Here is a 12473-nt window from a genome sequence, read left to right as displayed (position 1 = left end):
ATCACAAGTTAGACCAGTCATTGTGGGAAATCAATTGAGAGTCGTTCAGCTCTGTAGTACACTGGCGCCTCCTGCCGTTTACATGTTGCACGTGAAGCTTTTTTGTGGGTCGATGTTGCATTGACCTTTAGTAATGTCAAAAATATATTTGATTCGCTAATAATAAATATGCGTTTTAAGGACTTATTACCTTTTTCTAAGACGCTGTTATATCCTCCAAAATACAGCTGCTGGACATAAGTTGTCCGCCGAAAAGCCAGCGACTGTTTTTACATCACAAGAGGGCGCAATTTCTTCGATAATATCATGACGGCATGACGCCTGGATGAGAAATGGCGGTGTAATTAAAATATTAGGCCTAAGTTGATTGTGCAAACGTACATAGGTCACGTATTTTGAAGCAGACAAACAAAAAGTGCTTACTTTTAATTGTTTACCATTCGTTAATAACAAATGAAAAGCATGTTAGCAATAAACGAAGCAGGCATATTATTGTTAATGTTGAGAGCTAAAGAAGACAGTAGCCATTGTCAGGTCACATGTATGGGTTTATGTGCTGGTGTAAACACAAAAACACTTCTGAGTGGGTTTATGCCACTTTAATTTGTTGTAGGAAACTACAGTATTCATAAAACAAGTTATACTTCTTAAAAGTGTTGCCAATTATCAAATCAAATCTCTTTTATTATCACTAAATAAGCGTGAAACACTTCCACACGCACTGCAGTTGCATAGATAGGTGAACTTAATATAGGCTACACAATGTACAGGAAAAACAATATACTAAATACACAGTATACACATAATTGAAATAATTAAATAACCATACACATATGCATAGCTTACTGTATTTATACACATGATACACCGATTTACAAATGTGCAAATGATTGAGGCATTAAATACTATATTAAATAGTGTGCAAAACAATGTGCATATGACTGAATATACAGTTGGACCAAATGCACAGATGCAGTAGAGGTTGGAATGATCAGATTCAAGAAATAGTTTATGAGTGATTGTAATGTGCATGATGAGATGCAAGAAATAGCAGCATTATTTATACAGTGGAGTGTGATAAGTCTGGTATGTGACTTTTCAAGTATGGTACTGAGAGGTTGGGTGGGTTAAGTTTGAGTGCTTTTTGATATTGGAGTTCAACAGTCTCCCCCATCAGCTGAGGTAATAAAGTCCCTGTTCGTAAGCCACAAGTTCCATGTCCATCTCCTAAAAATAGAAGTGATATCCAAGCCCAAAATGATCCACAATTTTTATGAAAACGGAAGCTGAAAGTATCCAAGGCAGATGAGGAGTCTTTCTCCCCTGCGTTTTACTGCTGTCCTCCACAGGCTTTATGAAAGATGGTAAAGATAGGAGTGATAGAAGAGGAAAACATACGACCAGCTCTGGGTTTCTGTCAGTGCCTGCTGTGATGCTATCAGGACGTTAGAACAGTGGGAAGTGTCTTGCTGTAGACTGTGGGCTCATTAAAGTTGAGGGATGCTCGCTTCCCTGGGTGTATGAATGATTCTTGGTGTTAGAAAGTGTGGATGGAAGAGTGCCAAGCTACAGAGATCCCCCCCCCCAAAATGTCTTCTTTCTTTTGCATGTCACTTATATAAAATAACAGATAGTTTATATATTTTTTTTATATAGATGAGACAACACATTAGACAAAAGTCAAAACACATAAGACACCCTGGGTTCAGTTGACATTTTGCCACCAAATGTTTCAGTACCTTGACATTGACCCTATTCTGCTGAGTTACTGACAAGCGGTATCTCCCATATGAACTTTTTTGTTTTGTTTACCATCACCGATAGCGTTGTGTCAGCAGCATCGGACACCAGGGACCCCGTCCCGTATTGAATTCAGGAAGTAACACGTTTGTATAATCAGTGACGAGTGCGATTCAGGGGATTCATTTTTACTGCACTGACGGATAGGTTTAGAGGTAGAATTAACAAAAAATTAAAGCATTCCTCTTCACTGAATTACATGATTTACAACTAAAACAACTAGCTTTTGAGACCCTTCTGTTGACATTTCACCTGGAAACATGAGCTCACACGTGCCCTTACTTTCAAAAACACTTCCAACTTCAACTACTGGTGGCAGTCTTTCAAATTTCAGTAAGCACAGACTGAGATTAACTCTAGAACTGTTGACCTACTGTTGTCGAATTCACAGTGAGATATCTCTGCATTTGAAACATATTTTTATTTTATAATTATTTCAGTTCTTTAATTAATTTTCCAAGTAATTCATTGATAATGGATTAGACTTTTTTTCCTCTGTCTTATCACCTGTGGGTAACCGCCATATAATAGCAAAATATAATGATCAGCAAAAAACAAGGATGCTTTTAAACAAAGAGAACACACCCTGAATCCCAATCCTTCTTATTTTTTTTTTGTCTTGCGCATTACTCTCTGTGTCATTTCTTTCTGCTTCCTAAATTTAAAAAGCTAGATATGATCTCTACAGCAGCCTTTCACAGATGAATAAACACTGCTTGTTATTCAAAGGTTGAAGAGAAAGAGAAACCGTAACAGGAGGTTTTTACTCCGGTGAGAATGGTGGGACACTTATTTTCCACGTACCATCCCTAGAGATGATTTACATACCCCGATTTGCTTGGATGCATTTTAGAGAAGCTTCACGTGCGAGTGTTTGTATGGATGTGCGCCTATAGTAATAGACTACAAATTTAAAGGGTCGCCGCAGTGACCTCACGGTAATAACACGTCCAATCACACGCACAGGGAATAAGTCTTGCGAGTGCTGCTCTGTTTTTGACCAGGCTCGTTACTCTTTGTGCTTTTCCCCATTTTCTCACTGTCTCTTATTCTCATCTATCTCACATTCTCCCTCTTTCATTTTGTGTCAGTCTCTTGCCATTTTTCACTCTACTGATTCTTCATGTGTAGTTTTTTTCTCTTTCCCTCCACTAGGGAAGAAACAGGTTAATGTTAGAGACACATGAAAACATTTGTTTTGGCTCTATTTGGTACTACAAAAGCAAAAAATCTGGAAGTTAGCTGCTCTGCAATGTATTTGCGAATTAAAACAAGAAATAGCCTCTTCTGATGTAACTAATGAACATGCACAGTGTATATTCAAAGCACCATTTCTCTAACAGACTTTACAAAAAAGTATTATAAATAAAGAAAACAACAACACATTTACATAAATTATATTGTGATACTCTAAATCTGAGGCCATGGTTCTCAGCAGGAAACCGATGGAGTGCGTACTCCAGGTAGGGAATGAGGTTTTGCCCCAAGTGAAGGAGTTCAAGTACCTGGGGGTCTTGTTCACGAGTGAGGGGACAATGGAGCGGGAGGTTGGCCGGAGAATCGGGGCAGCGGGGCGGTATTGCACTCGCTCTATCGCACCGTTGTCACGAAAAGAGAGCTGAGCCGAAAGGCAAAGCTCTCGATCTACCGGTCAATTTTTGTTCCTACCCTCACCTATGGTCATGAAGGTTGGGTCATGACCAAAAGAACTAGGTCGCGAGTACAAGCGGCCGAAATGGGCTTCCTCAGAAGGGTGGCGGGCTTCTCCCTTAGAGATAGGGTGAGGAGCTCAGTCATCCGTGAGGAGCTCGGAGTAGAGCCGCTGCTCCTTTGCGTTGAAAGGAGTCAGTTGAGGTGGTTTGGGCATCTGGTAAGGATGCCCCATGGCCGCCTCCCTAGGGAGGTGTTTCAGGCACATCCAGCTGGGAGGAGGCCTTGGGGAAGACCCAGGACTAGGTGGAGAGATTACATCTCCACACTGGCCTGGGAACGCCTCGGGGTCCCCCAGTCAGAGTTGGTTAATGTGGCTCGGGATAGGGAAGTTTGGGGCCCCCTGCTGGAGCAGCTGCCCCCGCGACCCGACTTCGGATAAGCGGTTGAAGATGGATGGATAGATGGATTTTATCACTTACATTTATTTACTTGATGATGTTAAAAGGGAGCGGGGGGCTTAAATTTTACCTTGAGGCCACTAACCATGTGATGTTCTCCTTCAGGAGCCCTTTGAACACATACAAAAAAAACTAAAGTTTTTACAACCATAAATTTACAGTTATTGATGTGTGGATAGACCTTTTTGGAGTTGAGTGACTCATCTCTTCCTCAACCCATACTGCTCTGTATGCTTAGTAGTGTAATTACGCCTGAGATTGTGTTCCTTGAAAATTGCAATTTTCTGCTTGTAGATTAGGCAGGTAGAAGTTCCATTAAACTAAAAAAATAAAAAAGCTTTTTCAGCTTCTCCTGAAACTCCTGAATCCCTGGTCTATCTTACTTGTAGGTTTCAAAAGAGACATTTTGACCAACATAAGCTACCCATCATTCACCATAGCCATGCAACTTATCTCTGTTTTTTTTAATGGAAGCAGGCTGTTTTTTGTTGTTGTTGGAACTAAGGCTACAACAGCACCTTTACCTTGCTGTTTTTCTTGTAATAAGCAATGTGGAAAAATATATACAGTTTTAGCCTACACTTGAACAATCCTTTCATAGAGCTACGGATAGCATTAAAGGCCAAACCAAAATATGGAACGTGAAAATTGATGTGTAGGCCAAAGATATGGATTAGCTATTAGGCGTGTTATGAATTCTAGTGGGCCGGTAGTTTGAAAATCTCTGTTTTAAAGTATCCATATTAAAAACTGTGACATTTCCCTATGTCACCGGTATCGCTGCTGCTTGTAGTGGTCCAGGTCATGTTGATCTCTCTCTCAAAGCTCAAACATGAGAGCCCTGCATGACAACAAGTGATTTGGTAAAGGCTTGACTATTAAATGCATTCTATTTTACATCTTTTGGGGGAGGTGGAGGAGGGTGTTGCAGCAGACGCAGGCCTTTTCTGGAGATGAAAAAAGGTCCGGTAGTTTGAGAAACAGCATCTGTCCCTTTTCTTTTCCTCTCTCCCCTTTAATTACACAACACAAAAGCCACAAGATGTGCCCATAATCTGCTCGCATAATCAGCCTTTCTTTAATCTCTTCCGAGCCTCTATCCCGTACTCTAATTCAATATAAATGTAAATTAACATGCAAAATGAATAAAGAAATCTCAATCTATTTACATGAATAATCACAATAAAAGCGTTCCACATGAAATATGAATGAATGCATCACGTTTATTATGGAAAGGGTGGGGGGTGTCTTGCAAGGAGTGTTGCAGGAGGTATTTGAACTTTCTTTAGTTTTCTAGTGTTTATGGGGGATGCAAATGTCCGTGAACAGCAGGTTAAAGTGACATGTCTGAATGTGTGTTATTAGTGTCATTGGGGGCAAATGTAGAGAATTTAATTTTCAGATTCCCTGTGCAGACCTTGCACAATACAAAGTAAATAGAGTCGTTACTATGCTGGGGTTTAAGTTCAAACTAGTTTGGTAATGAATTTTAGTATTATCTTTAGTAACAGGGTCATGATTTATTAAATAAGGACAAGTGTAGTAAGGAACATGAGATCCATCTGACAGACTACAGGTGGCATTGGTATCTTTGTCTGTTCTTCTGCTTCATATGACAATGTCATGCACCTTCTATTGATTTGCTAATTGGCAATATCATCCTGTCTCAAGATGGGATGAATTAATGTTTAATGTACCAAATATGTTTTTCCATATTTATGTATGAAATCTTTTCTGAATGTTTCAGAATTTTCCAAAGAATAACGTAATAAAAGCAACTTCATCATGTTATTTTAATGTGACTGTAGGTTAGCATTCACATGACCGAATCATTAAACCCAATTTATTATATCTTTTGTTTGTTTTATGCGGTAAGTTGCAGTAAATAATTAAATTAACCTAATTTATAAAGGTTAACTCTTTTATAAAGGTCTAACTTTGCATTGAATATTATAATCACATATTGTTAGGATGGAACAGAATTGTTTAGTTTTATTTTTTACACTGATATCATACAAATTTGTTTTTAAATTTGTGTGTAAACATTAGTCTACTCTGTTCTCCTCACGGATCTCCCTCATAAGCAATGCAGGAATTTATAAGAGGGAATTGATGCCCTGAAGCAAATCTTATGATCTCATATTTTAAAGAAATAAGTAACTGGACAGAGACTGTGGCCCAATTTGTGCTTACGTAAAGACATTTTATTCCAGAAAACACAACACCATGCTTCTTTCTTCTTCAATTTTTTTGTACTACTTACCATCCACAGTTTTATGAACACATATTGATCCTTATCCTTATTGATTTCAATAATGCACTTTTCTTGATCTCTAATGAATTTCAATGAAATTAATATTTCAGGTAAAATTACCTACATTTTCAAGGACTTTGCTATGGCTTTCTTTAACCTCTGGAGACCTGCATTATCCATTTCCCTTTTTGATTTTTAACTAGTAGCACCCAATAAACATGCCAAAAAGCAAATAAAATCTATTCTAGAGCAAATAGTAAAAAAATTAAATATATAAAATAATAGTAATAATTAATGGCAACATATGTGCACAGCGGGACTAAGATGTTAAATTTTTAAAAATACCAAGCTATATATATATTCATATTTTTTTTATCAAATTGTTGATAATTTTTCAGGAGTGTTGGTTATTCATGTTTTTGAGACATTCCAGACATTCCAGCATCATCCAATCACTGCCAACAATGTTAAAATAAAATAATGCATTATAAATTCTGAATTTATGGTGGTAGATCCTGCCTGACTAGGGAGGAGTTGCTACAGACAAGGCGTCTGGGGGAATTCCTCTGCTGAATTCGCTGGCCAGAGGGCTAGGGAGGAAGAGCATCCAGGAAGCGAGAGCTTAGTGGCTAACCTGATAAAGAAGGCACACTGGATCAACTTGGTGAAGGGCGCAAGGTGCAAGTGGAACACCAGGTCGGCTATTCCGTATTACAGAGTTCTACCGGCTCGGACCTGACAAAACATGGGACGAGACCGACTCAACCCTGAGGTTGTAGAATCTAGAAAAGGTGTTGGGTGTTGCCCAGCCTGATGTCTGCAAGGGAGGTTCCATGGGCCAGTGCCCACGAGGATGCTCGAACCCGCAAGGGGGGTGGGCTGGGTGTCATAGGCTAGGGGATAGCATCAACAACCCAATGAGCTAACCTCTGTTTCGAGACGGCGTTCCCTTTCCGCTGTCCGCCGAAGCAGACAAAGAGCTGCTCAGAGTATCTAGAGCCCTGCATGCAGTCCACATGGATACGCAAAGCACGCACCAGACACAGCAACGAAAAGGCTGGGTCTGCCTCCTCCCGGGCAGCTTTGATTGCAGGTTCATGACCTAAAACCTGAACGGGGTCATAGGAACCTTGGACACGTAGCCCGGTCACGGTCATAGGATGAGGTGAGCTTCTGCCGGACCGAACTCCAGGCAAGTGTCACTAACAGAGAACGCTTGCCCCCCAACCATCTTGATGGAAACGAGTGCGATCAGGAGGACCATCTTCAAGGAGAGGGCTTTGAGTTCGACTGAATCAAGCGGCTTGAAGGGGGGTCTCTAAAGGCCTGAGAGGACCACTGAGAGATCCCAGGAGGGGAACAGGCTTGGCCGGGAAGGGTTCAACCTCCGGGCGCCTCTTAAGGAACCTGATAATCAAGTCGTCCTTACCAAGGGACTTGCCGTCCAATGTGACGTGGTGGGCTGCGATAGCAGCAACATTCACCTTAAAGGTGGAGGGGCACAGTCTCCCCTCCAACCTCTCCTGCAGGAATGAAAGCACTGACTGAACCGCGCATCTCTGCGGGTCTTCAGATCTGAAAGAGCACCAATTTGCGAACAGACGCTACTTGAGGTGTAAAGCTGCCTGAGGGAGCTCTGGCTTGGTTGATCATGTCTACGACCACAGGTGGTAGAATGCTTAAGTCTTCTGCGTCTCGTCCTGGGGCCAGACATGGAGGTTCCAGAGGTCTGGGCGCAGTACCAGAGGGTGCCCTGTCCCTGAGAAAGGAGGTCTTTCCTCAGGGGAATTTGCCAGGGAGGTGCTGTTGCGAGGAGCGTGAGATCCAAGAACCAGGTCCGAGTGGGCCAGTAAGTAGACATTAAGGTGACCTGTTACTCGTCCTCACTGACCTTGCACAGCACCAGTGCAAGAAGGCTCACTGGACGAAATGCGTACTTGCTCAGTCCCGGGGCCAGCTGTGTGCCAGCGGGAGGGGCCTCTGTTAGGGAGTACCAGATCAGGCAGTGGGAGTTGTCTTGGTAGGCAAAGAGATCTATTTGTGCCTTGCCGAAGTGGTCCCAGATCAGATGGACCACCTGGGGGTGGAGCCTCCACTTTCCGCTGAGCGAGATCTGTCACGACAGCGCATCCGCCATTGTGTTGCAGTCGCCCGGGATGTGAGTGGTGAGCAGCGATCTGAGTCACGGCTGACTCCAAAGGAGGAGATGGCAGGCGAGTTGTGACGTGACGGGAGCGTATGCCACCTTGGCAAATTATGTACGCTACCAAGACGGTGCTGACTGAATGGATCGAGACGTGCTTGCCCTGAATCAGCGGGAGATACCTCCGCAGGGCAAGGAGTACAGCCAACAACTCGAGGCAGTTGATGTGCCAACGTAGACAGGGCCCCGTCCAGGAGCCAGCAGCTGCGTGCCTGTAGCACACAGCACCCCAACCCAGTTGAGAGGCGTCTGTGGTGACCACGTCACATCTGGACACCTGCTGTAGGGGGACTCCTGTCCACAGAAAACAGAGGTCTGTCCAAGGGTTGAAAGTCTGATGGCAGGAAGGGGTGATTAACACACGGCCAAGGATGCCATATGCCGCAGGAGCCTCTGAAACTGTTTGAGAGGAACCGCTGTGCCTGGCTTGCTTTTTTCCCAGCTGACCTGAAACCCCAAACAACTGAGGTGCACGAGCATCTGGTCCCTGTGGGCATATAGTAACCCTCGAGAGTGTGCTAGGATGCCAGTCGTTGAGGTAATCGAGTATGCGGATGCCCACTTCCAGTAGCAGGACAAGGGCTGCCTCTGCGACCTTGGTGAAGACGCAAGGGGACAATTTGTTTCTGCGTGAGCATTCTGAACGGGAGTTTGTGTAAAGTCCGGTTGAGAAATCACAGGTCCAAGATTGGCCACAACCCACCATGGGTATGATGAAGTAAGGGCTGTAGAGACCCTTCTCCACCTCGCCTAGTGGAGGGCACTCCGGCTTATTCCGTCAAGTGGTTGCTCGACGTCAGACGCAGGGGCAGAGGGGTCCAGTACCTGGTCATATGCATCCTGGAACTGAACTTTTAGTCGGATTTTAAGTCGGAAGTGAATGCACTTAGCTGCAAAGAGAGCTGTAGGAAAATCCCTTGCTCCCTTGCTCAATATTTAGTGGTTAAGGTTGATCTCCAGTGTGCTGTCTGTTTGCACTGGTCTCAGAACAATTTATAATGCACCTTATTTTCATCTTAACTCCATATAAAGCCACTGAAAGGAAACTTTTTCAGCTTTTGGATGAACTTATTGATTCTCAATGCGATAATATATGATTTCTATGGAAACAATGTGCTATTGTACACATTAGTGTACATTGTGTATAGCAGCGTGGTGTTTCATGATAAATTGCAAAAGAAAATTAAATGCTATATCGGATGAAACTAGAGACTAATCTTTTGACTCAAACAGGTTTTAATGTAAAAACTTTATTAGGTTACTTACCAGATGCATTTCTCCCAAAGACAAACTCCTGAGATCTGCTCCATGTTGTTTTTTCAAATGATGTACATTGAAAGTTTAACCATTTACTGACAGCCCAGAGTCTTCTGAACTGAGAACAGTTGGTTTAAATGAATTTAAATTATGTGTTGCTCATAAAGCCAAAATACATCGTCCATGCATGAGTACGCGGGGTTGTATGAGGTTAAAGACAGGACTTGTGAAAATACTGTAAGTTCTATATTTTGTCTTGTAATTCAAATTACTTGATTATGATATACTCATACACTGTATGTGTCATTCACACCTCTATTAACATTTACAAAATGTGGATTGTCCATAATCCAGACACATTCTACATTGTGCGTTCAATCCATGTACATATCTGTGAAATAATAATATCAATAATAACATAAAATAAAATACTAAAATAAATGGGCAATTTAAATATCTTGCATATTCATTTTTGCTATCCTGGTCTTGTTCACAGGTATTCCTGCTGACAATGCATTGGAGGATTGCCACAGACAGAATGCCCTCTCTGGCACGGCATCACACAACCGTTACCTTAGAAATGTGCCCCAAAACCCTGTGGAGGAGGAAGAAGAGAGAAGCCTACAGAATCTGGGACTTGCCAAAGGTTTGTGTCCCAGCTGAGTACTTTGCCCGCAGGGTAGGGCCAGAATAAGAGGGGGCTGTTTCATGAAGTGCTGATTCATAAAGATATACACTATTGTATTTTTCAAGGTTGCATGTGAGTCAGACATTGAAAGATAAGTTTTGTCTTGATGGCATCTACATGTTCACAAACTTTATTTCAGCAGGCACCTTTTATGTTGCTAATACCTCTTGCTTTTGATTGAGGGTTATCTGCAAAAAATATATATATATTTTGTAATTAATGAAGGTAAAGGGCCATGTAGTGAGTGGGAAATAATTTGCTAATGTCAAATTCAATCAGATTTCCTTGTATTAAATCACTTTCATTCTTGTAGGTTTTTTTGACAGCAGGAGAAAGAAACTAAAGGAGGCAGACACCAAAAAGAAACGCGTGGCAAGAGTGGCTCCTCGGATTGGGGTGTGATTCTAAGAGTTTTGACGACATGTGTCTTGTGATATCCTCACTGTTCACTTTCAAAACACTGAGGGGATATGAAGACTTGCCTGTTAAATAACAAAGGCTACAATTAATTCTCTCTTGAAATTGCACACATACAAAGTTTGTTTCTCAACGTTATGCTTTAACTTATGTACATTATTTGAATATTGAGTTCTGTTATTGACCTCTACATTTGTTTTGGAAAAAGTGCCACAGGAATGCAATAGTATGTCTTGACTATACAACTCACAACTAGCAATATTGGAGTAACATATGAATGCAGCATAATGCAGTCCAGCTACATTTCACCAAATCTTTATTTGAGCATCTATTTACATGGGTCTTTATTACCCAATAATATATCAAAGTTGGTTACTTTTTGAACCTATCATCTTGCATATCAAATTATATTTCACTACCTAGATGAATAAAAAAAATGCAATCACACTTCCTTTGTTTATTTTATAATTAAGCATTGTTGTAGGGCATTCCCCTTCATTGTTGTGGTATTGGAAAATAGGCCATTCTAAACAAGGCAAAACCCCCATGCCCAACAACACTTTATATAATTATAGATAATTAAGCCCAACTGAAATATATTTATGTTTTAAACAAACATCTGTTTGTATATATAGGGTTGGAGAGTAACAGAATACATGTAACGGGATTATGTATTTAAAATTCAAAATATAAGTAACTGTATTCCACTAGTTACAATTTAAATAATTGGTATTTAGAATACAGTTACATTCAAAAAGTATTTTGATTACTAGAGAGATTACTTTGTATTTTATTGTCATTTGTTTCATTTAATATTTAGTCCTTTCAGATGGAAAACGTTTACACATATAAAAGATGCGATCTAAAGTGCTTCTGAACAGCAGTGAAACACTTTCTTATGATGTGTTACATTCATACGAGCAGACAGAGAGTAAGTTTGAAGTAAGTTTGGAGCAGAAGAAATAGAAATAAACATTGTGTAAATTGTAAGCTTTACGCTAAGCTGTTGAAATGTAAAAATTTTACCAGACATGATCATATTTTTTTATCAAGAAAATTCATGCTGGATCATAATTTCCTTTGATATACATAAAGACCTTTGATATTAGGGAAAAAAATCATATTCTTGATAATATTTTTTTTTTTTCTTGTAAAAATATTTTTAAAAAATCCTTAAAACAAGATCAATTTGGTTTATCTTTTTTTAGAAGCAACACTGCACAAGATATTTAGGTTTTTCAGATAATGTATTTTTAACATGTATTTTTTTGTCAGTTTTCATATTCAAAACATCTACCAGTGCTGAAGAATGAATCCAAAGTATTTAGATTACGTTACTGATCTTGAGTAATCTAACGCAATATGTTATAAATTACATTTTACAGCATGTATTCTGTAATCTGTTGTGGAATACATTTAAAAAATAACCCTCCCAACCCTGTTTATCACCAGTGATGTTTTGAATTGTGCTGAGGATATGGTTTGTAAAACCAATAAAAACACACAATCTAATTTGAAGTACATGACTGATTGAAACTATCCAATCACAATCCCCTATCAATAGAAGTCCAGTCAGTGAACTGATTGAAGAGTCAGTTTGAAAGAGCACACAGATGAAATTGCAGAAGGAAAAATGTCAAGGAAGTGTGCACTCTAAAAAGGAGGCACAGACATAGTCTAGTAGTGAGGTGTGAGATTTGTGGAGCTCACTTTTCCATCGCCCATGGAGGCCGCACCGACATC

The 12473-nt window shown here is 40.6% G+C and overlaps 1 protein-coding gene across 1 annotated transcript in view; it reads left to right on the top strand.

Moving 5' to 3' along the window:
• Positions 1–12230, top strand: part of dnajb6b (DnaJ heat shock protein family (Hsp40) member B6b) — a 59610-nt gene extending 47380 nt beyond the window's left edge. Inside the window, exons 9-10 of the mRNA XM_052139760.1 lie at positions 10122–10271; positions 10627–12230. Coding sequence (XP_051995720.1) covers positions 10122–10271; positions 10627–10715 — 239 coding nt within the window. The 3' untranslated portion in view covers positions 10716–12230. The remainder of the gene's footprint in view (positions 1–10121; positions 10272–10626) is intronic.
• Positions 12231–12473: the final 243 nt, after the last annotated feature.

The sequence above is a fragment of the Xyrauchen texanus genome, chromosome 2 (genome assembly GCF_025860055.1).
Source record: "Xyrauchen texanus isolate HMW12.3.18 chromosome 2, RBS_HiC_50CHRs, whole genome shotgun sequence".
Classification (NCBI taxonomy): Eukaryota; Metazoa; Chordata; class Actinopteri; order Cypriniformes; family Catostomidae; genus Xyrauchen; species Xyrauchen texanus.
Note: the sequence above shows the minus strand (reverse complement) of the source record. Positions and strands in the feature narration are given on the sequence as shown.